Source organism: Oreochromis aureus, linkage group 18, assembly GCF_013358895.1.
Source record: "Oreochromis aureus strain Israel breed Guangdong linkage group 18, ZZ_aureus, whole genome shotgun sequence".
Lineage (NCBI taxonomy): Eukaryota > Metazoa > Chordata > Actinopteri > Cichliformes > Cichlidae > Oreochromis > Oreochromis aureus.
In genome coordinates this window covers 32,571,433-32,599,157 of record NC_052959.1, presented here as the reverse complement: position 1 = coordinate 32,599,157, position 27,725 = coordinate 32,571,433, and the positions used below count along the sequence as shown (strand labels likewise).

The following is a 27,725-nucleotide window of genomic DNA, read 5'->3' as shown; positions in this document are numbered from 1 at the left end:
ATGTAAAAGGCACAAATGAAGCAGACTCCAAAACTCATCCCTGTCCATCTCCTTGTTAAAATGTCGAGCTTTACGAGAAATAAACATACAGAGATGAAAAAACAGATTGGTTTTCTCACTCTGCGCTCTCGTTACCACAACAGATCAGCACAGCTTCACTTCGCTACGCCAACCCAGCTGTCAGTCTTGTGTTCCACTCGGCCCTCATCGTGAGCATGATGCTAAAATACTTGAACTCCTCCATCTGGGGTAGTAACTCGTCCCTGACCCAGAACGAGCCCTCAACCCTGTTCTGGTTGAGAACAGTCGTTCAAGGATAATATGATATCTTACCAAACTATGGCTGTGAACTGTGTGGTGAGACGCTTTAAACACTGAGAGCGGCTGAGCTGTAATGTTTGCTAGCTGGTTGTTTTTCTCTGTTTGATGGATGTAATTTAATACAAAGAAAATAAGTCCTACATTTTTCTTCAAAGATTCTTTTTTTGAGTAATTCATCAGTATTTTCTGGAATGAGTCACTGCCCATCCAAATGTATTTTTTGCCACTTAGAGCATCTAAAGGCAAACACCATTTGGTTTCATTATAGGCAGACATTTTTCCAGTGGATAAACTGAGTATCTCACATTATTCTAAACAGATACGCAGCACTACAGGTCAGAGGGAAGATAAATACATTTAAATTGTCTGAAACTAGTGGAAATTTTTAAAAAAGCAAACAGCTGCGTCTTGATGGTAAATCATTTTATTTAACAAAGTGTGTTACATTTTTATGTGGGTTGAACAGAACAGAGCCTGAAACAGCTGTTGTGGGTAAATTCGTTCAGAAACCTGGACGTCTTTCTGGGCGATGGCCTCTGTCCCATTCTTCACGTACACTATTGATCCAATCATTGTAGTTGGACACTTTTGTGTAGATTCCCAGTTTGTCCAGCTGTCCGCAGCCCTCACCCCAGGAAACCAGGCCAACCAGGAACCAGGTGTCCCGGTACAGAGTGACCATCGGGCCCCCACTGTCACCCTCACAGGCATCCTTCCTCTTTCCAAGAATACCGGCACAGAGGACGTTGTTGGAGATCGCGTGGGGGAACATCTGCTGAGTACAGATGCTGTGGCTGACCAATGGGATTTCAATAACGTTGAGTGCTGAGCTGTACTTAGTGCTGTTGATGTCCTCTTTGCCCCAGCCAGACACAACAGTCATGGTGCCGTTCAGGTGGAGCACCCGCTCGGCCATCTCGCGTCCTGGCAGACAAACGGGTATGATGTACTCACTGACGGGAGCAGGTGTCTGTAGGCGCAGCAGGGCAATATCATTGTCCACGGTCTTGCTGTTGTAGTTCGGGTGTTTGAAACCTTGGACGACATCCAGGGTGACCTCAGTGCCTTCGCGTCTAAGACGCTCATAGTCACCTAAAGACACAGGTTGTGGACTCATGGTTAATGAAAGCTGATGTGTGTTTTCACTCTGACTACAACCGGGGTCTCGAACTCCAGGCCTCGAGGGCCGGTGTCCTGGAGGTTTTAGATGTGTCCGTGATTCATCACAGCTGATTTAAATGGCTAAATGACCTCCTCAACATGTCTTGCAGTTCTCCAGAGGCCTGGTAATGAACTAATCATTTCATTCAGCTGTGTTGACCCAGGGTGAGATCTAAAACCTGCAGGACACCGGCCCTCGAGGCCTGGAGTTCAAGACCCCTGGACTACAATGTGACCTATCAACAACCTTGGTTTTGTAAAGTTTTAGTGTTTTAGAATGGCAAAATAGCAAATTACTACATATAATTTTATATATAGTTAAATAAAAAATAAAAACTGGAAAATCTAGTTCAAGTACATTGAGTTTGTGTATTCCAGCTTTATTTGTCACTGTTGAGTTGTTCATGTATGGAGTCTTTAGGATTGTCTCCACAATGGGCTCTGGCAAACTTCTGACCTACCAGCTGCCTCTGCAATGGAGTCTCACTCTCACTACTTGTTTAGGTTTACAGATCAGTACCATGGCGTCTTCCTGCCATCTAATACAAATTAATACTGGTGATCACTTCACAGCTATGCTGTTCTCTTCACCCAAATATCAAACATAGACTTACATAGACTCCACCACTTATGCATGCCTAGCAGTTTGTAAACCTTTTAGCCTGTGTTTCTCTTTTAATAACTACACTTATGAGCATGAACATGATGTTTGTCTAGGCCAGGAGTCGGCAACCCTGGGCAGGGTTAACTGGTGGCACGACCATAGCTGGACTGGCCATTGGGCATATCGGGCATTTGCTTATGCCCGATGGTGATTTTTCGTTTTTATGGGCCGATGAATTTTGGGGGTTTTTTTTGTAACGGTATAAACAATGAAAGGTGGTGGATTGGCCATAACTCAGTCGTTTGGTGGTGGCTGTGGCGGAGCTTCCACAGAGGCCAGCAGGTGGATGAGGGAAAGGGGGAGGCAGGAGGAGGAGAGACCCGAGGCGGCCGCTGGTCCGAGTGTCAGGTGAGCTGAACATCAGCTAAAAAGTTATGACCTGCAGTCTATCTGGGTCAGATATAAACCAAGTTTAGGTGGAGTTTATTTTCGGTATGCTGACTTTTTACAGTCAGTTACAATAACTCGTACTGCGTACTAGCTAGCATGACAGAGTTTCTATACAGCTGGGTGGGTGCTATGATGTTACTGATAGTGAACTTTATTTTATTCATAAGGTTAGTTAGTAGAGTTGCCAACCGTCCCGTAAAAAACAGAATCGTCGATTCTGAAAAAATATTACGCGTTTCGTGTTGAGCTGGAAAGGAACACAGTTTGTCCCGGACTTCAGCTACAATGAAAAAAAGACACAAAGCTGGAGTTATTCTGCGTCTTTACGCTGTCAGCTGCCTCTTCTTCTCTCCCCTTCCCTCTCCTGTTGCTACTTCAATCTTGAAACTGATCAATGATCAGCTGATCGGCTTTTCTCTCTTGTTTGTTTATCGCCCACTTTGGGCCAGTAAAAGGAAACCAGCGGATGTCGCGCTAAACAACAGCAGCACGTTTAATCTTGATCAGCAGTTGATAGAATTTATTTAATATTAATTTCTAGTATCAGCTGATGTTTGCTGGAGCCACAGCTGTAAAGCTGCTGGTCATGATATCGGTTTGGTTATCTGGTGAGAGGGAAACATGCAGATGAAACCAGGAGATGTTGTGCTGCCCCTTTAAGGCAGGCATGATAATTTGGGTGTGTGTTTTTTGTACCAGCAGACTTGCCGTAGTACCTCACCAGTGAAAAACAGTCCTATAGCCAAACTGTTGTCTGTTCCACTTTTTGTTCACTTTTTCTTGCTGAGCCTGAGCGAGCACATGCCTGTAAGTAGTTGCGATCTGTTGTGTAAGCTTTCCTGCGATAGTTTTGTGTAGCAGTTTAGAGTTTTGTGTGAGAAACTTTCTTTTGTGAGGAAAAACGGCTGCGATGCTAACACGTTAGCCCGTCTATGGGATTTCCAGTGTAACGTTAGCATTAAGCTAATCGCTAAATCCGTGGGCCTAATAACCAGTGAAAGGGTTTGGATAAGCTTGTGTTTATGTGTTATATACATTGTAGTGCATGGCTTAATGTTTGATGTTGTAAAGAAAATGCAATTACAGCAGAAATGTAATATTTTATTTTTGTTTCTGTACCAGTTTTACAGTGCTTCAACAGTAAACATCTAAAACGTATCCGCTGACTCCTGGATGTTTATTGTGGACCTGTTAGCTATCTGCCAAGCTAGAAACCAGCTTCACACCCTAGTGAGGGCAGAATAGTAAAAAGGCATCGTCCCAACACGGCTACCTACAGAAAAGTGGATCTGCGTGGAAACACAGTTTCTTCTGTTTCTTCTAAGCTACAATGGATAGTAACGACGACACGCTTGAGACGCGGTCAATATGCTCCAACACCTCACGTGCCAGTCAGCGCTCTTCAGCCAGTGCCATTGCAGCCAGGGCACGGGCAAAAGCAGAGGCTGCACGTGCTCAAGCACTATTTGCACAAAAAGAGGCAGATATGTTAAAAGCACAAGCATATATTGAGGAGGAACAACAAAAGCAGCAGCTGAGGCTGCCAGGAAGAAAGCAGAGCTGCAAGCCAGTTTGCATACCTTGAGACTTGAGAGCGCAGCTGCAGCTGCCATTGCTGAAGCGAATGTTCTTGAAGCAGCTGTTGAGAACGAATTTGGGGAGTTAGATCGAGTTAGCCTGAAAAATGAATACGTTGAGCATAATCCAAGTCCTGAACCTCACCAAGACTCAGAGCTACCAGAACTCATGCCAACTCTGATGCACCAACTACCAGTCGACAGTGATGAGATCAGCAAATATGACTTGCCTGTTCAGAGAACATCCAAATTGAGTCAAGATGCCACTCCCTATTACCCTCGTACTCAAAGCCCCTGCAGGACAGGCCCATTCAAGCAAGAACATTCACACAGCTTAAATCCATCCAAGGATACGTACAGACACCAGACACAGTCACATGATATGAGACAATACAGCAGTAGCTATCAACCGCCTCAGTCTCATACAGGTGCTGCCAGAACTGACGAGCCCACTTCATCATCGACCACAGACCTGGCCAAGTATCTAATACGGCGAGAGATGATAAGCTCTGGGCTGTTAAAGTTCGACGATCAGCCAGAAAACTATTGGGCCTGGAAGCAATCCTTCCACAGTTCTACAGAGGACTTAAAACTGACGTCAAGAGAGGAGCTTGATCTGCTATGTAAATGGCTGGGACCAAAGTCATCAGAGCATGCTAAGAGGATACGAGCGTCCACATACACCATGCAGCTGCAGGTGTAAGAATGGTATGGCAAAGGTTGGAAGACTGCTATGGATCGCCAGAAGCAATTGAAGAAGCTCTCCTAAAGAAACTGGATGATTTTCCAAGAATCTCAAATCGAGAAAATCAAAAGCTGAGAGAGCTGGGAGACATTCTCTTGGAGCTTGAAGCCGCCAGAGCCGATGGGTTCCTACCAGGCCTCAGTTACCTGGACACATCTCGGGGCATCACTCCAATCGTCCAAAAGTTGCCATACTCCCTGCATGACAAGTGGGTCTCTTTAGCATCTCGTTGCAAAGAAAATCATCAAGCGTCTTACCCACCGTTCTCCTTCTTCGCAAAGTTTGTTTGTGATCAAGCCAAAACACTCAATGATCCAAGCTTTGCCCCTCTTACAGGTGGTTGGAGGACAGGGAAGCCAGAACACCCCTTCAAATCAAACATGAAAATACCCATTTCTGTCAAAAAGACAGAAGTCTCCTCAAACTTTAAAAGCATGCAAGCCAGCCCCTCAGGGAAGAGGAGGGCCGAACCAGATGAACAATGCCCACTCCATATCAAACCACACCCCCTCAGAAACTGTCGTGGGTTTAGGAGTAAATCTTTAGAAGAAAGGAAAGCTTATCTTAAAGAGAATAATATTTGCTTTAAGTGCTGCGCTCGTCACTCATCTAGCGAAAAGACTGCCACAAAAACGTTCAGTGCAGAGAGTGTAAGAGTGAGAACCACCCTACTGCGCTACACCCAGGGCCGGCCCCCTGGATATCAGAGACTCCTGTAACCACAAGAGAGCAAGGCGGGGAGCAAGGAGAAGAAGCTCCTCAAGCTGTCACAGCAAAATGCACAGACATTTGTGGGACTACCGTCAGAGCAAAGTCGTGCTCCAAAATCTGTCTTGTCAGAGTTTATCCAGCTGGCCAGAGGGAGAAAGCTGTTAAGGCGTACGTTGTTCTCGACGAGCAAAGCAACAAGTCTTTGGCAAGAACAGAGTTTTTTGAGCTCTTTGGAGTTACAGAGGGCACGGCAGCATACACCTTGAAGACCTGCTCAGGAGTTATGGAAACAACAGGGCGCCGAGCTAACAATTTCATCATGGAGTCATTAGATGGTAAGACTCACATTCCACTCCCCACCTTAATCGAATGTGACATGCTCCCTGATGATAAGTCTGAAATCCCACACGAAATCGCCAGACATTATCCACATTTCAAGCGGGTTGTGGATAAAATTCCGGCTATAGATCCATCAGCAAGCATCCTGATCTTGCTCGGTCGAGATGTACCACAGGCACACAAGGTTCGAGAGCGATGCAATGGCCCCCACGATGCCCCCTACGCCCAGCGTCTCGACTTGGGATGGGTGATTGTGGGAGAGGTTTGTCTCGGAAGAGCTCACAAACCAGAGTTTGTAAACGTCTATCGGTGCAACGTGCTGAGTAACGGTCGTACATCTCTGTTTGACCCTTGCACTAACAGTCTCCACATCAAAGAGAAGCTTGACACTCCAGAGCAGCATCGTCAGTTTCTAGGAGCTAACGCATCCGAAATCCTGTTTGATGGGAAAGATGGCCTTGGGGAAGGGGTCTTCCAGCAAACGCCACATGACAACAAGCCTGCTATGTCTGTGGAAGACAAACTTTTTCTGGAAATAATGGACAATGAGGTCTTCATAGACGACTCGAATAGTTGGGTGGCACCACTACCGTTCAGGCAACCAAGGCGCAAACTCCCTAACAACCGAGCCCAAGCAGTCAAGCGTCTTTTGACACTACGGCACATGCTGGAGAAGAAGCTAGACATGAAAGAACACATGATTGCCTTCATGCAGAAGATCTTTGAGGCAGGTCATGCTGAACCAGTACCACCAACCACTGGGGAACAGGAGTGCTGGTATTTACCAATCTTCGGAGTGTATCATCCGCGAAAGCCAGGTCAGGTACGGGCAGTGTTCGACTCCAGCGCTAAGCATGATGGTGTCTCACTGAATGACATCCTGCTGAGTGGCCCTGACTTGAATAATTCACTTTTAGGAGTCCTCATCCGCTTCCGCAAGGAACCTGTAGCGGTGGCAGCAGACATAGAACAGATGTTCTATTGCTTCAAAGTCCGCCATGATCACCGGGACTTTCTACGTTTCCTCTGGTTCGAGGACAATGACCCCACCAAGCGCATCACAGAGTATAGGATGACTGTGCACGTATTCGGCAACAGCCCCTCTCCCGCTGTTGCCATATACGGCTTGAGAAGAGCAGCTCTGCAAGGACAGGAAGACCACAGTGCAGAGGCAAAACAGTTTGTTCTAAAGAACTTCTACGTGGATTTATGGTCTTGCTTCCTTCCCCACCGATGACAACGCCATCCGAGTCCTGAAGGAAACCAAGGAGATGTTGGCTGATTCCAACATACGGCTACATAAGATAGCCTCCAACCACGACGTAGTAGTGGAGGCGTTTCCACCTGAGGAACGGGCTAAAGAGCTGAAAGACCTAGAGCTTGGTGTGGATCCGTTGCCTATGCAGAGAAGCTTAGGTCTCAACTGGCACCTTCAAACCGACAGCTTTACCTTTCTTGTCTCCCAGGAGGAGAAGCCCTTTACCCGTAGAGGTATTCTCTCCACAGTTAACAGCATATTCGACCCGTTGGGGTTTGCAGCTCCTATTGTAGTCCAGGGCAAGGCGATAGTCAGAGAGCTATGCGCTGAGCATTGCGATTGGGACACCCCAATACCTGCTGAAAAAGTGGCACAGTGGAAGTCTTGGAGAGACTCGCTGAAGGCACTCGAGCAACTTCACATACCAAGGCCATACCTACCTGTTTCCTTGCTTTCCACACAGCACAGGGAGTTATGTGTCTTTTGTGACGCGTCCACCATGGCCATCTCTGCAGTTGCCTACCTCAGGGCAGTTGATGATGAAGGACACTGTCTTGTAGGATTCTGCATTGGGAAATCTAAATTAGCACCCCGGCATTCCCATACTGTGCCCCGTCTAGAGCTTTGTGCGGCCGTACTACTCAGAGGGACATAGTGGTATAGTCCTCTATACCAGGCGGGGAGTGTGCTGCCCCTTTAAGGCAGGCATGATAATTTGGGTGTGTGTTTTTTGTACCAGCAGACTTGCCGTAGTACCTCACCAGTGAAAAACAGTCCTATAGCCAAACTGTTGTCTGTTCCACTTTTTGTTCACTTTTTCTTGCTGAGCCTGAGCGAGCACATGCCTGTAAGTAGTTGCTATCTGTTGTGTAAGCTTTCCTGCGATAGTTTTGTGTAGCAGTTTAGAGTTTTGTGTGAGAAACTTTCTTTGTGAGGAAAACGGCATGATGCTAACACGTTAGCCCGTCTATGGGATTTCCAGTGTAACGTTAGCATTAAGCTAATCGCTAAATCCGTGGGCCTAATAACCAGTGAAAGGGTTTGGATAAGCTTGTGTTTATGTGTTATATACATTGTAGTGCATGGCTTAATGTTTGATGTTGTAAAGAAAATGCAATTACAGCAGAAATGTAATATTTTATTTTTGTTTCTGTACCAGTTTTACAGTGCTTCAACAGTAAACATCTAAAACGTATCCGCTGACTCCTGGATGTTTATTGTGGACCTGTTAGCTATCTGCCAAGCTAGAAACCAGCTTCACACCCTAGTGAGGGCAGAATAGATGTCCTTACTGAATCATCAGAGCTGAACAGGTGATGTAGAAACAGGTTTACCCTTTAGGTGACATGAATGAGTTGAAGGGAAGTTATGAACTGTTTCTGAGAGACAAATAACACCAGGATCCTTTTTTAGGTAGCTGACAGCTGGTAACTGTTAGGTTAAGGCTGTGTGCAGGCAGGAAAAGGACCCAAAGTGCAGACTCCGGAGACAAACGTGAACTCAAACAGCTTTAATGCTGAACTCAAAGTAACCAACTCCCAAAATACAAACAATAAACACAGGTATGCAGCCAGAACACACAGCAAAATAAGGGTAGATCGCGACAGAGAGCACAGGAAAACACAGGGCTTAAATACACAGAGGGAGCAATCAGGGAATGGGCAACAGGAGGGAAACACAGCTGGGGCAAATCAGGACTAACGAGACAAGGAGAGCAAAACCAGATACACTAACATGAGACATGGACTTTCAAAGTAAAACAGGAAACATAACACAGACTCACAGGCAGGCATTATAACAAAGGGAACAAAGACGTGGGACCAGGGCAGACACAGACACTGACTGGACGTGGGGATACAGCAAACAGGGGAGACAGCAACTCAGAATCACAGACAGAAAACCAGAACACTAAAACTCTAACAGAACCCACCCAGAGAACCTAAACTAAGAATAATCCAAAAACCCAAAAAGCAAAACTAGAATATAATGAAATAACAAACTTAAAGAACCAAAACACAAACCACTGGGTCGATGACCCAGGGATCCTAACAGTAACTGTGCAGGGGTGGGTCTAGCAAAGTTATGCCAGGGGGCCAGGTAGGGCATTAACAGGGAAAGGGGGGCACAAGGAAATACTTTTCTTTCTTATTCTCATTTAAAATGTCTCGCTTTTAAAAAAAATAATTATCTGAATCTTACAACCAAAGTTTTCATCTGATGTAAAATGTATAGAAATCATACATATACCAACACGACTGTACATCACTGTCACAACAGCGTTTGTTTTCATTCAAAGGCTTTATGATTTTTCCTATAATACCTGGTGGGCCGGTCTCTAGTCAAAATGCCCAGGTCCATTTTTTGTCCCAGTCCAGCCCTGGGCACGACACACAGTGAATTAATCTGAGAAGGTGCATTAAAAAATAAATGGCCTGGCCAGCGGTGCACATCACAAATTACCTCGGATAGACACATTAGTTGTGCCGCTTCTTAATGACGGTATCTTAGCTAACAACCCCAACTACCAGATTCAACTTGTAATTGGCTAAAAATAACTTTGCCTACCGGTGAGAGGGACATTGCTAGCTGGCAAGCGATGTTGAAATTTCCACATTTCAACACTTCAAATGCTTCAGGAGCATCAGCACCACAGAAATACACAGATACATACTCGAGACAGAATTCACAATGGGTTTTCAGGACTTTCAGGTGTATGGACCAATGTTTTCTTTTCTGATCAAACCAGAAGCTTTAAAGAGCAGCTGGATTTGTCTCGCATTAACTGGCTGGACACAGAGGACATCGAATTGAAGCTTATTGAACTGAAAAGCTCGACTCTGTGGGGGTCAAAGTTTGCAGAACTACGAATGCAGCTGGAATCCACAGCTGTGCATGTTCATGGAGCTTGCATATTCACCTGCTGGACATCACTACCTGACAAGTTTAACTGTCTTCAGAACATTGCTGAGGCCTTATTGACAGTATTTGGCTCTACATATCTGTGTGAGCAGATTTTCTCTCACATGAGTGTCCTCAGGTAGCTGTCTGAATGTTGGACACTCGGAGACCTGTGTCTCTGAGTGGGAGACCAGAGATCACATTAACATGTGTGTCTCTGTATTAACAAACATGCCATATTGGCCCAGTTTATTTTTCTTATCACTGTTGTGAGGAAACCATAAATAGCATTTGTATTTTCTGTTGTACAGTTCTGTTATGGAGTTCTTGTTATGGATAAAAAGTGTCTTTTTATTTTTGTTTCAAAATAGCTGATAACTATTAGCTGATAGCTGCCGACATCGGCGAACAAATATAATTGTATAAAGTTGTTCTATATAGTGTGTAACTGTTAATATAGAGCGTTATTACATTTATTGCTAATGCAATCATATGGCACACTGACTTCTGAGGGAATTTTAGATGCACTCATCATCAGAAAGGTTGCCGACCCCTGGTCTAGGCTAATCTATGTCTATTCATCAAAAACAAAACTCTGGGCAGTTTATCACCTGGTCCAGGGTTCTTTACAACTGCCCACATGAGTAAAGACTCCTGAGAGTTCACAAGTGGAACCCCTTCAATAATTTTATGTAGAGACCCAAGAAGGCCAGGTATTCTAAAGTACTGAGCATAAAAGCACACTCAGCAGTCAGAACCATATCCTCCATGACCTGTAGTTGCATAAAGTTTCCCCCTTATACTCTGGAAAAACTCCAAAGGCCAGGGACACGAGTATCCTTTCAGCCACCTGGCATATCTCTCCCTTGGGCAAGTCCAGAAAAGACAGAGTCCAGTCCCAAACCAGGTTTTGGGTTTTAGAGCCCATGGCTATGGGCGGAGGTGAGACCCACTATATCTAGTTTATTTGTTAAGAACCAGAGACCTGATGGTATGAGATCCAGTCTGCTATGCTGCTCCAACTCAGGTCCCCATCTATGTCTGTTAAAGAGTATCTAAGCCCAGTGCCCGTCTCTGTGGGTGATGGGTTTACAGAATGGCCGATAGTTTCTTTACGCTGTGCCCAGTCAAGCCCCACAGATCAATGCCCAGCAAGGTTTTCCAGCTCCTCTTTATTCATTCAATTCATTGAGTTTGTTTAAATCACTTTTAGTCTGGTCCTTATTGCTCTCCCAATATCACATGCAAATAAAAAAACTCCTTCCCGGTGGAGATTTTTATAACTTTATATATTGCTTCTAGTTTATTTTTGTGTCATACAAACTCTAAATTTAAGGTAAACTGAAGTGTTTTCTCTCTGTGGATGAACAAACAAGACCCTATCAGCCTTTCAGGCAAAAACTACAGGCAGTCTCTCCGATCATTTTTACTTCAGTTTAATCAGTTTGTTAATCAGTTAGTTACCGTGTTAATCTTTCTAATCATCTCAATGTCATTCATTTATAATTATTTTTCATTTAATTATAATTAGTGTCTGTCATCTGCAATGGAAACTCACCGAGTCGTACACTGAACGTTAGGCTGTTTTCAAGACAGTGAGCAGCTGTCAGAACCCAGCTCTCATCGATGAGGACACCCCCACAGTGAAATCGACTCCTGTAATCCATTACCAGGACCTACACATAAATACACTATCAGGTATTAATGCTCCAACTTGGATTCTACTGACAAGATAACATCTTGTCATTGGGAAACAGCTTTAATTCACATAGTAGATCAATCTTTAAAAAATAAACTGAAAAAATGTTTTAATGAAAAAGATTTAAACACAAATTAGCAGATTTCTTACCAAATTAAAATGTACATAAAATAAAAAGAGGGGGTTGCCAACATCTGATGTTGGAATCTTAAGATCTTAATGACCTTATAGTACCATATCACCATCAATGTTTTCAGACTGCAGGCTGCTGTAAGGATCTAACAAGGTGAAGTTGAAAGCATGACACACCCAGTGTGTCTTGTAGGTGAGTTTTTTTTTTCCAGTACCTGCCATGGACTCTCCCCTTTCTTGCCCACCTGCCCCCCCACCATCCAGGGACGGAGGCCTTCTATTGGTTTGCTGTATGATGTGCTGGCTAACAGCTGTCCACAGGACGATCGACCTGTAAGAACAATATATTAAAGCTACAATGGAAAAAATCTTTTCATCTCGTTCAAGCTGAGAGACCAGCAGCTTGTTTCTGTGGTTTGTGCCTGTTGTCAGTCAGCAGTGTGTGACGCAAACTGCCGCTAGTCTGCTTTCATTGTTCTGCGATCAGTTACTAACCGTGGTTCATATGGAAACACAGCTAGCATTAGCAAGTAAACCAGCATTACTGATTTAGCATCATAACAGAGGAGTTTCACTTGATGACTTGACTTGTGCAATTGGCTTGAAGTGTCTAGTGTTGTCACCACATCCCCATTAAGTTGATGAAGGCTCTTAGGGTCCTGTTGATGTTGTACAGTTCTAGCATCCATGTGTGGGGCATTGAGTCATAGGCTTTCATGTAGTCAATCCAGGCAACAGGTTAGTCCGTCTGATCTTACAGTCTCGAGCGACTCCTCTGTCTACTAGTAGGTCTGTATCCTGCATCTGTAGTGTTTCTGCCAATTTCTTTCTGGGCTCCATTCATGTACCGAGTCATGTGCCTGTTCATCCTGTTCATGATGCCTGACAAGAGCTTCCATGTGGTGATGAGACATATTATTGGCTGGTAGTTGGATGGGATTGATCCTTGAGTATCATTTGGTGGTTCATTTGTGGTTCCAGGTACTCAAGGAGTGCAGTTAGCTTCTTTAGCCAGTAGGTGTGCATCATGTCAGGGCCTGGTGTGGTCCAACTCTTTGGCTCCTCATAATTGAAAGAATTATCCAAAAAAACTTAATACATAAAGATTTATTGAATAACATGTCTATATAAAGTGAAAATTTAATTTGAACTCGCAAAAAAATATTGTGCATTTTAACAAACATATATTTTTTAGAAATCTCTACAGCCAGCAAGTGAAGTCAGACCAGAACTGCTCTTACTTTTGGGAACACATTTCCTGGAGTCATTAGCCAGTTTGTATCCAGTGACACAGCTGCAAATCCTCGACAGGCCATCATTGTTCTTCGTACAATCATGGTCACACCCGCCATTATCCACGGAGCAGTTAGTGGCTGTTATAGCTAGATGGAGATGGGAAACAGGAACACGGGAACTTTTCAGCTTTCACAGTAAGTTTTAGTAAATGTTACACTGATGTAACTCAGCCTGTAAAAGTAGCAGCTACATCCAGCTGCCAGTCAAAGTCTTAATAACAAGTTTTAGCAAAAAAATAACCCCCATGAATACTTTGTGACTTGGGTTCATTTCTCAGCATCGGTTTGTTGCTGCTTGTGTGTGCAGTGGGTAATTTGTACTATTTTTGTTGACTCTCAAGTTTTAATTAAAGATGTAGTTTGTTACTTGATGTGGTTTCATTATACTGAACACATTGTGTTTAACTTTTGTACATTTTTTTATTATAACTTTAGAAATGATAACTCTCTGACTCACGATATTCGCAGTATTTGCCCTCATATCCAGAGTGACAGCGGCAAGCGTACTCTTGGAACATATCCACACAGTCTCCATGACGGCACATGTTGGACTCACATTGGTTCCCATCTGAAATGCAGTCAGATAACATGAGTATATTTCCCGTGATCCTCTACAAGCACTGCAAATAAAACAAGATGTCCACACAGTGAGCAGACCCTGAAGCTGGATGAAGCTCATTAAATGCTGTATTGTTGTACATGTATTGTAAGTTCCGCTTTTGAGAAATCAGCCAAGCTTATTACTCCTCATCCCAAACAATAAAAGATGCAGCCTGTGGAGAACCTTGTCCTGACTTCTTCTCAGTCTACACGTCATTCACATTCCAATCATCAGAAATTTTAAATAATATTTAATAATTTATACATGGTATTATTTTTAAAGCCTATCCTCATATTTAGTATGTTTTCAGGGTCTTATTCCTCAAACGTGGTCAAACTGAACAAACTTGTCTTACCTGAGTAAACTGTCCAAAACTCCAGCTGTAAAGACACAGAAACAAACATCACCAATCGCACTCATCTGATCATTGCTGCAGAACAACACAACCTCAGAGAGTTTGTGTTTCCTGTGGGAATTTGTGAGGTGTCCACTGTGTAATGTTCTTGTCAGCCATAAAGCAACTAGCCAGATATTTTAGCTTATTTTTAACTACAGCGTGTTAAAGAGACATCTTACCGTAGCTTCTCTGGCCTGGAAAATCTCTCTGGCCTCCTCAAAGTTACATTTCTCCTCAACACATTCTCGCTCCAGGTTTGCTGGTTTCAGCTCCTCCAGGAAGGAGTTTGCCCGACGAGAGCGAAGCAGCATGTGAGCCCGTCGCGGGTCTGAGAACACTGAATACACAGAAAGGGTGAAACAGTGATGCAGATCAATAGCAAGACAATGTCTTCTTTAACTGTTTTTTCCCCAAACATCACATTTTTGGAAAGCACTTTGTATTCGTTTGGAATTAAATCTTTGGGATTCTGTGTATTCACTCTCATTCATTCCACTTACATACTGCTCAGAATTTTAAAGGAACACTTTAAAAACCATCTGATCTTAATGGGAAAAAGTTATTCTGATATGTACTGGCTAATGTGCTAGGAATGAAAGGATGCTACATTTAAGGAAATCATCAATCTAGAGAGGGCTGAATTTAAAGACATATGGAGAGATCTGGACCAGGACATCACTGAGCTTCTGGACAGTCTGAGGTGTTCGATGGACTGAAGCATCATCTCCCACAGGTGTTTTATTGGGTTTTGTTCAGACGAGCGTGGGAGCCAGTCAAACCTGCTCTCATCTCATTTATTGTAGGGTCTCCATCGTGCAACACAAAGTGCCTTGATGTAACTGCTGTTATGATTTGTTGCGAAAGAAATACATTGAACTGAACTGAAATCTGTGTAAGCGCAGGGCGCCAGCAGTGGACCTGCCAATTCTGCTATTCTATGGCAAATGCCAATCGAGGGCCACGACTATGAGCAGAGTACAGGACCCACAGGATCAAGAAGTCTGTTTCTCATTGTTTGGTCAAACCATACTCTTTTTAAATTATATGTGTATTATATATTACAATTTATATATGTCTGCAAACTGTAAGATCTAAGCAGGCATTTATTCTGAAACTGAAAACAAATCAAAATGAGTGATTTTGCTCATTTCCTGTTAGATTTTCTTAATTCTTGGACTTTTCCACACCAGTTTGTGTGATTTATATTTCAAAACTACATTTTTGTCTTATACTGTCTGTGGGTCCCCTCTTCCTGTTTTGTCTGAAGCTGTTTTGACTCATCCCCCTTTAAGGTCACCCTCCACTGGAGCCAGCTTTCTTCTGATTGGCTGCCCCTTGTTAACAGGAGAGGATCAGGTAGGTATGTTTATGACCTCATTACTTGAAACTTTGTCCATGTTTAATATGAGCGCCCAGCAGAGGAACAGGTAAAAGCAAAATAGGTTCATTTTCTTGACAGACGAATGGTTTGTTTTTAAAACGTATTCCACGGCTGACCTGCTCATATTATTTTTTAAGTTTGGCAGGTGTATGTAATTCAGTGAGACTCTAAGACAACCATGTAACCTAAAATCTGTGGCTACCTAACCTTCATGTCTCTTCTTTCTTTTACAGACGTATTGATGTTTACTTGTCCCGTTCCTCTTTGATCACACCCACCTGACAGACTGATGACTGACGCCGACCACAGAGCAACGATGACACACAGACAGAGGGCGAGGCGGGACATGACCTCGATCAATCCTGCAGGAAATCAGACAGCGTAGTTATGTCTTTACTGCTTGTGTTTATCCTATTAGCATTAATATCCAGAGATAATGAGACTCACAGATGTAAGGGGATGAAAAGTTGAGCTCTGGAGGAGCTGCAGACGAGACAAAATCACGTCCTCACTGTCAGTTAAAACAAAAATCCCTCAGTGGAATATTTCTACAATATTGATCAGCAGGTAACACAGAGGCTTCCAGTCAGAGACGCACAGCAGGACACGATCACTGTGTGAACCTCTATGACCTTTGACCTCGTGAGCTAACAACAGGGCCACAGAGACAACATCCTAAAACATTTACAGGACATGAAACAGAGTCACGGAGAAACGAGAGGCTTTCAGGAGAGTTTTGGTACTTACATGTGAAGAATGGCAGCCGCGGACAGAGACGATGCTTCGCTGTTTCTGCTGCGTTAATAACTAACTACCAGTGTTTACTGAGAGTCCACAGTCTGCAGCTGATTGCTGTCCACCAACACTGTCAACACAAACCTCCCCTTTAACCTCCACCCACTCTGCTCTGCTACACATCAGAGCCCATTTTCACAAAATGTTACAAAGCTTCAGACACTAATAGGACCACAATAGTGAGATAAGTGCGGGACTTTTAACTGTGTTCCCACCACACAATAGATCTGTGTTTATTCACCACAAACATGGACATGGATGAAATCTTCACGTCTCTATCATTTAAACCACTGTCTTTGGAAGCATGAACATCTATGAACCTACAAGATATGGACTGTAGAGATACTGAACAAAGCCCAAAGCCTGTGAACCAGCCTAGACTTTGGTATGACTAAAAGCAAAAGATAATGTTGGCTGTTTGGAGTGCTAAGTTATCATGTAACGCTAGCAAGCTCAGTTAGTGAGATGCATTGAGAGACAGACACGCAGTCATGTTGGTTATTTTCTTCATTATACTCGGTTGTGGGCACAAACAGCTGAACACACCACAGTCAGGTATGTCTAGATGCATGCTCAATCATCCAGGTAAGGAAATCCCAAAAAGTTGATTCTGATGGGCGTAAAGTTTTCAGTCTGGTATCCTTTCCTTTAAAGTTCACCATCTGGTTTTCAATTCAATTCAGTTTTATATATACAAGGCCAAATCACAACAACAGTCCCCTCAAGGTGCTTTATAAGGTACAGGTAAGGTAGAGACCAGAAAAACAAACAAACAAGAAAAAAGATCAGAATCCCCCCTATGAGATAGCCCTAGGTGAAAGTGGCAAGAAAAAACTCCCCCTTTAACAGGAAGAAACCATGTATATGGCTAATGTAAAGTCCCTGCAGAGGAACCAGGCTGGAGCCTTTCCCGGCTGCCACAGCGTGAGTGGTAGGACACACCCCAGACAGGTCACCATTCACACCTGGAGCCGATTTACAATCACTGATTAACCAACATTCGTGTCTTTGGACTCTGGAGATGAGAGAACACAGAAAGGTCCCGACAGGCAGCACTAACCAGCACATCACTGAGTCACACACAAACAAAGCTGGAGCACAGACCTGCTGGAAGCTCCAACAGTCACCAACAGCACAAACATGGCGGAGAGGTTCCTCTCACTGACTCACAAGCAGAACTGGAGCTGCAGTTTTGCACTTCAGTAACAGCTTCAGAGGCTGACGCTGTAAACATGTTTCTGCTGCACAGCTGGACATTTAAACATAGTCTGTGAGGTTTGCCTCACATTTACAGCCAACCTCAACACATACACATACAGCTATTTTGTTTCAGGATAATATTCATTTATTTTTAATGTTATTAAAAAATTGTTGATCTATATTTTTAAGAAAGATCCAGACCAGGAAGGAAGCATGTGAGTCCTGTTTTACACAAATGTGAAGCATTGGCTTGGTTAGCAGGAAAAAAAAAACAGCTTTCAGGACTTTAGCAGACCTTTTTCAATTAAAATTATGTAACAAGCACACAAAGAGTATAAAGAAAATGGCATCATGTAACTAATAAACCTCTGATCAGAAAGATATTAAAATCCAAACGGAAGGAGAACAGTTTCTGAGAAGAAAGAATAAAAAAGAAAAGCTTTTTTTTGTCCCTTAAAGAGGACAGAGCACTGCTGACATTCATTTCCTGGTGATCCAGTGTCCAGGACGAACTGTATTCTGGTCATAGAACAGTCTTATTCCTAAATGTTGGTTTCCAAGCAGACCCGGCACTCAACAGGAATCAGCTGAGGGTAATGAGCTGAACCCAAGGCAAGAAGTTTTAGTGGCTCATGTTTCCCTCAGGAAACAGTTCATGACAGAATTTATAGATAAATTCATTCACTGAAGTATTTTACACTGTTTTAATTAAACCACAAGAATGAACATATATCAGGAGAGAGTACCTGAAAGAAAAGCTTTAAGATTTTGGTATTAGATGATACCACTTTTCTGAACCCTCAGCTTTGACATTAAGATTTTTTTAAAAATCATTTTTGTTTTCATGAAAGAAAAGAATTTTTGTATCCATGAAAAGAAGCTGTTACGTGACCCTGTAAAAACATCACATGTCTGAGTTAAAATAGTTTTCGTGTTTGCCTTTTGGAGGAGGAATCCATAAAACCTTCCAAAGTAAAGAGCCGGTCTCGTTGTCAGCTGCCGGGAACACCCAGAGAGCGAGCGGTTACAGGCGTGAACCCAGGCCAGCCTCCACGGTGTCTCTGAGCACCACCTGCTGTGGAAACCAGGACACTTATTAAGGTTAACCATTCATCTCCATGTCCTCCTTTGTGCCTCAGCCTCATTCCCTCAGCTTGGTTTACTCGTGTGTCCTCAGCTGTTTTTATTTTTTCTGAATAAAAGCTGCCCTCAGGACATAAAGGAGCCATCTCTGGTTCCACAGGCGATTTTAGTGATGAAGTGATTAAGTGATTTTGAAAGTGATGTGGGTGGGTGTGGCCTTCCTGAGCTGGTGAGAGAACTGGCTTGCTCCCTGCTGCATTGTGCTCTCTTCACTTTCCACAGGTCACTTTATGACCAGACTGCACGTAGTTTATGACTGAAGGTAAATCTGCTAATTACTTTAAGTATATATTGTCAGAAGCAAAGAATTATTAGCAAAAGACTATAGACTCTGATTTTACCAAGAGTGGTTTAACCCTGGAGATTTAGCCACCCCCAGTAAAACCAGTACAAAAGTGACAAACAAAAGCTGCAGTTCCTATAGTGGCCACTTGAGGCTGGCTCCAAAGTGACTCAGTCCCAGTAGACTCACATGTTAAAAAGCTCCAGTTCAGAGCAGAAATAAACATGTTTACAGGCTACTGAAGGCAGTTTTTGCCTCTATGGATAATTTTTCCCAAGTAGGCGAGTTTTTAGTTCAACTAATCCAGTTCTGGTGAACTGTAAAGTTTGGCTGCTTTGAGGTGGATGCCCACCAGGCCTGGAGGTAATACTTTGATGAATATACTAAATTCTAGTATTATTTATACATTACTTCAAAATAAGTAGTTCCAGGGCACAGCACTCTGTTTGACAGTCATATTTGCCTTTTGAAGCCACCATCAAAATGACTGGGGATAAAGACATAAGGTTAATTTCACTAGAGAGCTTGGCCCAATGTCTGCCTGTGGAAAAATCAAATCAAATGAAAGTTTGGTTTTACTAAAAATAAATAAAAGGCCCCAAGTTGTAAGGGTTGCCCACCAACCACCCACCCACCACCCACCACGCTGTGTTCCACGTTCTACAAACGTTCTACAAATTGCCCCGATGGACTCGTCTGAGTGTTAATAGCATAGAATAAAAAGCATTTTACTGAGAAAATCATGGCGGTCTGAACGTCACACATCGATGCCAAAACAGGAAAGAAAAAATGAGAGCGGGGTAAAAAGGAAAGAGAGTAGTCAAATACTTCAGAGTAGCGAATAAAACTGAGCATTTGGGGTTCGATTCAAGTAAAAGTACAGACTCAATACTTAAATAAATACCTGCAGCTTAAACTTTCTGTTCATTGTGTCATTGCTCTTAAAATTAGGCCAGTTTTAAATTTCAGCTACAAGTTGTTTTTCTTCCCATACGTATAATTAGTTTTTTATAATATTGTGTATCGAGACAGTCTCATGAGATGTTTTCATAGAATAAAATCATTGTTGTGCAGTAATAAAAAGTAGGCTGCCCTTTGTGAAGCCTGGCTGCCTCCTCAGTGTTAGATTACTGCATTGTTGAACATCTGGCTCAATAAATTACGATAACTTCATCATTATGTGGCAACAGTGGTGCTTTTTTGTACCTAATCATTTGACTTGTTCGGTCACAGGAAATAAATGATAAATGATAAAATACACAGTAGTCAGAAATAATAGGTACATAATTCATTTGTGCCGCCCAGCTTTTGGTTTACAGTCAATCACAAATAAAGTGGGAGGTTTTCATCATTCCTTTCTAAAGAGGTGGCAACAACAATGGGCTTTCTGAGAAATCAGAAAAATTATAAAACCTTATTGAGTATAATAGAAAATTCAATCAAATCTAATGAAATAACAGTGGCCAGACCTGCTGCCTCCATAAACCCGAACCTGGAGACGTGCCTGCTCAGTAACAATTCAGTGGCTGCATTGAAGCATGAGCGACTAATCTAAGTTTAAATAATCTGATAATGGTAAAGAGTGGATCAAACCACTGCCAGGTGGTCACAGTTTTGGTCTGACAGCCAGATTATTGCTGCTGATTTGTTCCTCACTTATTTGTGCGTATTCAAAAATGAGTTGCACAGATACACATTGATGGTTTGGTCTGAAGAAAAACTAAACACAATCAGTGATATACTCATTTTCTTTAGTCTTTCATGTTGTTTAGTTTTTCTATGTCATTAGTGGTGTGATTGCTTTTTCTAAGGTTTTTTCTCTCCTGCCAAATCTGCAGAGAAACACTGCTGGACACGAGCGGCTGGTGAGAAAAATTAATCCACAATACTCAAACTGAATTTAAAGAAAATGCTAAAGTGTAGCAGGGAGAATATTCCAGGCTTCAACTAGAGATGTGGAAAGGAAATATTAAATGTATTTTTTAAAGGATGAGGGAAAAAGGAGGGTGGAGAAAGATGGCACGATAAACAGAGAATCATCTCTTCTTTCTGTATCATGTCGCAGGCAGAACGCCCAGTTCTTCTTCACAATAGACAAACCTGCTGTAGCTCCCCTCCTCCCCGTGTTCTCAGCCTTTGTCTGCAGGTGAGACAGAACCTGAAAGATGTTTTGTTTTGGCCGAGGCTTATAAATCAAAGCCTCGTCCAGCTCGCTCATCTTCCCAAATCTGCTTCTCCAGAAGATGCTGCACAACTCGGACGCAGTGGTGAGTTTTTCCAAAGCATCTCAGAGGATTTTATTTTCAAGTCTTTGAGCAGTTTAGGTTTTTTTTTTTTTTTAATGCATCAAAAAAGACTAAAATGTTTCAAAATTCAACTGCATTTTTCAGCCAGACTGAAACCTTTTTATACAAATGAGAGTAAAAATTGTGTTTTTAATTCACAAATCTTGGAATTTGTACTTGAATGATTATTTAAAACTGATTTTATGAAACAGACCAGGATGTGTCCGTGAGGGCATCGTGTTGAGGAAACAGTACAGTGTCCACAGTTTTTAGTTAGTGTTTGTCACATAGGACGCTTATTTAGTAAACGATTTTCTACCTGTGTGGTGTGCCACAGGGGCCAGCTCTGGGATCGATTTCATGCTCTTCTCAACTCATCTCAACCCTTCATATCAAGTCTTTTGCAAAGAGTCTTCGATTTCTTGAATTTTTATTTCTTCCATTTTGAGCAGCACACTACAAATCTAATGCAGCCCTGTTTAAATAGTTTCAGAAACAAATCTTATTTAATATTATTTTAAAAACAAGACTATTTTGTGCACTTTAATCTCGTTGGGTCTGAATTACTTTAACGACCGTTTTACTACTGAACATGAAAACCACTGGACAACGATGCAGAACTCGAGAGATGTGATCACATTAGTCCTGTTTTAGTATCTTTACACTCCCAAGATGTTTGACAGCAGATTTTAGGCTTCGACATTTCTGACCTGGATTTCTTTGGGCAGAGGTCTTTTCTATGTTCCAGGGCAGAGTTGCCCCATGCATAACCTTTGCTGAGTCAGAACTTTTCTAAGTGTCTTTGAGTATGGTATCATTTGTCTATTATCATGTAACTATCATCAGTAATCATTTCAACAAGTATTGTATGCAGGTTGGGAAGTCAAAAGAGAGAACACATTTGACCAAAGTTGCAGACATTCAGATGGAGCTGCGTTAACTTCTGTCACCTTCTTCCTTCTCCAGATGCTGACGAGGTTGCTCGGACTGCTTGTCCTGTCCTCCCTCTGCTCAGCCATGTGGGTGCAAAACTTCACCAGACAATACATTAGTGAAGAGGAAGTCTCCACATATGATCCCAACACCCACCATTGGCCTGCATCAGGTGACGGGCAGTTTAATGAGACTTCTGAGAAGACTGATCAGCCAAAGGGAATCCCCTCCTGGCCACCCGAGGCACGCAGTGGGTCTCTAATGATGCCTCCAACAGGACCCCCATTTCCACACTACGGCAACAACTCTGAAGGTCCCAACATGCCCAGGATGTTTGGGGTCAGTAGCCCATCTATTCCACCCATGCCTGACACAACAATCTGCGACATGCTGCTAAATGCACCGGTACCCCCGCCCATCGACCAGATTCCATTTTTTTGCATCTGTAAATACTGCAAAGGAACCATAGGACCCAAAGGAGACCGCGGAGACCGAGGTCTTCCAGGTAACTTGATCTTTTAAAGCACCTCAAACTAAAAATGACGATAAAATGTAAATTTTGAAAATCATTTATGTTTGAACAAATGTCAAGGATTTAAAGTTTGAAGCAAGGTAGACAGCATGGTTTGGAGGATGATTCCTCTTTAGTGATTTAATTCAAATTCAAATATCTGATTATATTAAAAGTAACCTGTCTTTAATTTTTGATCAGGTCCTCCCGGGAGCGCTGGAAGAAGAGGATTGATGGGATTTCCAGGTCCCAGAGGGTTTACAGGCTCTCAGGGGATAAAAGGTGAGTTACACACAGAGGAGTGTGCAAAGAAGCACATTTACCATAGTCAGGGTCTTTCCATTCAGAGACAATAACTATTGCTACAACTGATTGTTAACAACTTTATTTTGGGTCTTTAACATAAAAGTTGTTATTTTACTTTCCAAACTGAACTAATCAAATGTGATCTGGCTGCAACACAAAGCAACGCTGAAGTTAAGGAAGAACATCGTGTGTACTATAAAGAAAAAGAGACACTGGCTTCCTGTGAATTGAACTGATGCTTCTTCTTCTCACATACTTTTCCATCAATGCTGAATGAAATCCACCTTCAAACACCACAAAGCGAATGTCATTTTTTTCCTTTTGATTTCTCAATCTGTTGTCATCTTAAATAATAAACCTAAACTTGTTGATTTTTCACTCAATAAAATATCGCCTCTCCACCATTTTTGTTTCTGCTGTCTTCTCTTTTTACAGGCCAGAAGGGAGAAATGGGGGAAAAGGGAATGCAAGGTGTAGCAGGTTTCACTGGCACAAAGGGAGAGCGAGGATTTAAAGGTGTGTCTAGATGCCATTATGGAGAAGGTCGCCCTATTTAAAGGGTGATTGGTGATACATCGATGTTAAAACAGGCAATAATATCTGTGTCAGTGCTTTGAGAGAATGTAATTTTATGATGATATCATGATTTGATCTTAGTACAGGGTGGTTAAAGTTTGTTTGGTTTAGGCTCGAAATGAGATGGTTTGAGTGGAAGATTGTATTTCCAAAGTGCATCCTGGAAAGATCCAGATGGAGTCTGGGAAAATTGTCCAGCTTCCTCAGTCTCCATACAGAAAATGAAGAGAAATGTGGAGATTCTTGCTAAGGATTTTACCCATCTGAGTAAATACTGTTGGAAATTAGTCAGCAAAATGAAGTTTTCAAACTTGACCTTACTCTTGATGTATGCTGTGGTTGTTTCCAGGGGACAAAGGGGACCAAGGATCAATGGGACCCCCTGGTGCACCGGGCCCTCAGGGAGAATCTGGTACATGCCCTGCCACCTGCGAGAGTGTCCCAGGTGCACCTGGTACCCAAGGGCCACCTGGACCAGCTGGAGCCCGTGGCCTGCCTGGGGTGCAGGGTCCCGATGGACCCAAAGGCATGAAAGGTGATAGGGGTGACATGGGCTTGCCTGGAAACCCTGGCCGCGATGGTGAGAAGGGTGATCGAGGTGAGCAGGGGATGTGTAAGTGCACAAATGGAACAAATGGTGCTGACGGCAAACCGGGGCAAAAGGGAGATAAAGGGGACAAGGGTGACATTGGTTCCCAGGGTATACAGGGCCCCATGGGGTTAAAAGGCAACCAGGGTGATTTGGGTCTCATGGGGCCACCTGGCCCCTGCTCTCCAGCCATCCAGTCGGCGTTCTCCGCCTGTATCAACGAGTCATTTCCAGCTCACAATTTTCCCATTCCTTTCCCACACATCCTTACCAACCAGCAGATGCACTTTAATCCAAATGGCATCTACACAGCCCCCGTCAACGGCACGTATGTCTTCTCCTTTCACCTGGCAGTTGCTGTGAAACCGCTTAAAGTTGGCCTGTTCCGCAATTTCTACCCTGTAGCTAAAACAACAGAAGGAACCGTCCCATCCACCACAAGCCAGGCGGTGGTCCTCCACCTCTACATGGGAGACCAGGTTTGGCTGCAGGTGAAGGACCCCAGCACCAATGGCATGTACACTGATAATGAAAGCAAGAGCACATTCTCTGGGTATCTGCTGCACCCCGACTCCTGCGAATTTCCTTCAGGCCGGAATTACTATTTCCCACAGCCACATCATGGACACTACACCTGGGATGGTCCCGAACCTACAACCCCTCCACCAAACTAGTGTCTTTTCAGTTGCACAGTTATAGATGAGGCACAAAAAGCATCCAATCAAATTCTCAGTGATTTTATAACTGCAAGTTTTAAAAGAGGGGTATTCTAGCAATGAAGCAATGACAATTGCTAAAATGGGTTTTTCTACCAGGGAAGTTATACAGTAGTACGATTGTACCACATTGTAGTTACTACTCAGTTTTTTTAAAATCAGGTTTTATTTCTTGGGTTAAATCTAAGTCTGTTTGGTTGTTGAAGTTGGTGACACATAAAAAGAAAGACCAGAAAAAAACAAAACAATAAACACACCATCACCAAAATCCTGCTTGAAGTATTTCCCAACACTTAGCATGTTAGCATATTCAGGCAATTATTGTCAAACGTTATAAATTCCAACTGTTCCCGGGACAATAAAAACTGACAAGTCAAATGAAATAAAAATGCATTACAATGTTCGAGAATACTAATTTAAAACCTTTTTCACCCTGGAAGTGACATCTCTAACAAACACTCTTGATTGCAAAAATCTCTCATGTCTCTTATGTCGCACTTAGATGAATCAAGTCCTGTTTTACTGGTAATGTGGCTTCAAGTACTGTTTTAGACTGAAATATGTTCAGTCACTATTTGAATGATTTGTGCTTAATGACTTTGATGAACCCCTCAGTTATCTGTCTTCTTGCAACAGTTTAAAGATGGGATATCAATTCCCTGTGACAGATTGGAGGCCTGTGCAGGATGTACACTGCCTCACACCCAGTGACAGCTCGGATAAGCTCGACACGGAATTGGAAAAGACGAAGAAAATTGATATAGAATAGCCATAATATCCTGCTTTTAAACGTGGCTATGGATGATTGACGAAGCAGCTATGGATGAAGCGTGGCACTGTTATGATTCGACGCTCATATGAAAATGCGTCTTGGATTGTATATGCCAGCATTTGATCATGCACTAATCAACTGTTAGAGCGCCCTTTTATCAGAGAGCTCATTTAGCAGCAGAGGTTTTAATATTTTTGATAGAAGATGTAAATACGTGAATCAGCTGCAGGTGATGGAATAACATCACCACAGGTCTGTTGAGAAGGAGGTTTAAAAAGTTTAGAGTGACAGAGCGGGAACAGAGCTGTGACGCAAACAAGAAGTTGAGAAATAAGGATGAAAACATGGCAATGAGACATGTTCGGGCAAATTCTCCACAAAATGAGTTAAATTCTCTTCAGGTTCTTCAAGTAAGTAAGTAAGTAAGTAAAATTTTATTTATATAGCACCTTTCAAGATAAAAATCACAAAGTGCTTTACAGAGGCAGAAAACAGACATTAAAATCCAAAACAAAACAAAATTAACCAAAAGCGAGTTTAAACAGAAAGGTTTTTAACTGCTTTTTAAAAGACATGACTGAGTCCACAGATCTCAGAGTTCCAGAGTCTGGGGCCACTGATACAAACGCTCTGTCACCTTTTGTTTTTAACCTTGTATGAGGGACAACCAGCAACCCCTGGTCACAAGACCTCAGGGACCTGCTGGGGTGATAAGAAAGAAGAAGATCACTTAAGTAAGTAGGAGCTACACTGTGCAGGGCCCTATAAGTCATGATTATGATCTTAAATTGGACCCTGAACTTGACAGGGAGCCAATGCAGCTGAATCAGGAGGGGAGTGTTTGTGATGCTTTGTCAGAAGCCTAGCAGCAGCATTCTGAACGCCCTGCAGTCGTTGCAGGGAGGCATTACTTAAGCAAGTAAACAAGGAATTACAATAGTCTAAGCGGGATGAAACAAATGCATGAATAATCATTTCCAATTCGGAGCGTGACACAATGGGACTCAGCTTAGCGATATTTCTTAAATGGTAAAAACAAGAGTGAACCAAAGATTTAACGTGTGTGTCCAGCGTCAGAGCTGGATCAAGTGTAACACCAAGGTTCCTAATGGATGATTTAATATAAGAAGCAAGAGGGCCTAGATTTTTAACCACGAGGGGAGCAAGTAAAAGAATTATAATCTCCATCTTAATTAAAAGTTCACACGACACTGGGTACATAAATATTTTAAAAGATCTAAAGAGTGAGAACAAGTGCCATTATTTTCTTAATGTTTTCTTAATTTTGAGGAAAATCTAATTTTGAATGTAGAATAACTGATTAAAGGCTTTTCACGATATTTTTAAGTTTTATTTTTTTATTATATGATTTAAAGCAAAGCGAATATATGTTTGCACAATGAAGCTACCTTAGAAACTGTCACTGCCTGATGTCTCGCAACGTTAAACTTCCACTTTATAAAATGTATAATCTGTAAACCCTGAGACACCATCAGGTGATGTTGGACGTGTGTTTGGATTCAGACAGTAAACAGAGCGTGTTGCATGTGTAACAGGGATCAAACATCATTCACCTTCTCTGAGGTGTTTTCAGCGACCACGCTGTGTCGCCTGTTTCAGGTTGTTGCGATCTGTGCATCGTGGGTTTTGTTTGAAATTAAAAACTTTCACCTAAACTTTGTGTTTGAGTTGTTTTAAGCAGCACATTTTCTGCGTCCCCTGGTTCATTTGAAAGTCCAACAAAAGTTAACCAGTGACTTTAAGAATATCATTTTTAACCTGTCAGTAAACCCATGTGCAGAGTAAAAGCGGACGCTGTTGTCCACACACTATAAGCTTTAACACCGTTTATTCTGATTCAGCACACTGAAAATTCATCTGCCAATAAAAAATCTCCAAAGATGATATTTTTTTCAGTTAAAGTGATCATTAAATATGGATTGTTAAAAAAAAGAGTACAACATTTTGATTAAGTTAAACTCACCTCACACAATAATAAAAGTTTTGTTTTGTGCATGATGTGAGAGGAAGCAAAGACCTGATGTAG

At 42.5% G+C, this 27,725-nt stretch overlaps 2 protein-coding genes across 3 annotated transcripts; one reads left to right on the top strand and one right to left on the bottom strand.

The window, feature by feature from the left end:
* Window positions 1–727: 727 nt before the first annotated feature.
* proca (protein C (inactivator of coagulation factors Va and VIIIa), a) lies at window positions 728–16,437 on the bottom strand. 2 transcript variants are annotated; one of them, XM_031749670.2, is made up of 10 exons: window positions 16,317–16,437; window positions 16,017–16,080; window positions 15,848–15,931; window positions 14,368–14,525; window positions 14,147–14,171; window positions 13,648–13,758; window positions 13,137–13,277; window positions 12,111–12,226; window positions 11,623–11,740; window positions 728–1,413 (listed from the first exon to the last, which is right to left on the bottom strand). In XM_031749670.2, exons 3-10 carry the CDS (start codon window positions 15,915–15,917, stop codon window positions 824–826), a joined length of 1,329 nt encoding a protein of 442 aa, XP_031605530.1. In that variant the 5' UTR covers window positions 15,918–15,931; window positions 16,017–16,080; window positions 16,317–16,437; the 3' UTR covers window positions 728–823. The 2 variants fall into 2 exon arrangements, with proteins under 2 accessions (XP_031605530.1, XP_031605531.1); XM_031749671.2 differs by having other exon boundaries at window positions 16,017–16,052; window positions 16,317–16,402.
* Window positions 16,438–21,136: 4,699 nt separating this feature from the next.
* Window positions 21,137–27,341, top strand: LOC116327960 (collagen alpha-1(X) chain-like). Its single transcript, XM_031749664.2, has 5 exons — window positions 21,137–21,257; window positions 22,242–22,713; window positions 22,921–23,001; window positions 23,461–23,541; window positions 23,951–27,341. The coding sequence occupies exons 1-5, from the start codon at window positions 21,234–21,236 to the stop codon at window positions 24,862–24,864; spliced, it is 1,572 nt and encodes a 523-aa protein (XP_031605524.2). The 5' UTR covers window positions 21,137–21,233; the 3' UTR covers window positions 24,865–27,341.
* The last annotated feature ends 384 nt before the right edge of the window (window positions 27,342–27,725 follow it).

Bases quoted from the DNA above. Each gene is read 5' to 3' on its own strand.
- proca (XM_031749670.2), bottom strand. From the start codon at position 15,917: ATGTCCCGCCTCGCCCTCTGTCTGTGTGTCATCGTTGCTCTGTGGTCG. The intron at 14,526-15,847 runs GTGGGTGTGATC...CTGTGTATTCAG, and splicing joins GTCAGTCATCAGTCTGTCAG to TGTTCTCAGACCCGCGACGG. The intron at 13,759-14,146 runs GTAAGACAAGTT...ACTGCATTTCAG, and splicing joins GTTTTGGACAGTTTACTCAG to ATGGGAACCAATGTGAGTCC.
- LOC116327960 (XM_031749664.2), top strand. From the start codon at position 21,234: ATGCTGCACAACTCGGACGCAGTG. The intron at 21,258-22,241 runs GTGAGTTTTTCC...TTCCTTCTCCAG, and splicing joins TGCACAACTCGGACGCAGTG to ATGCTGACGAGGTTGCTCGG. The intron at 23,002-23,460 runs GTGAGTTACACA...CTCTTTTTACAG, and splicing joins AGGCTCTCAGGGGATAAAAG to GCCAGAAGGGAGAAATGGGG.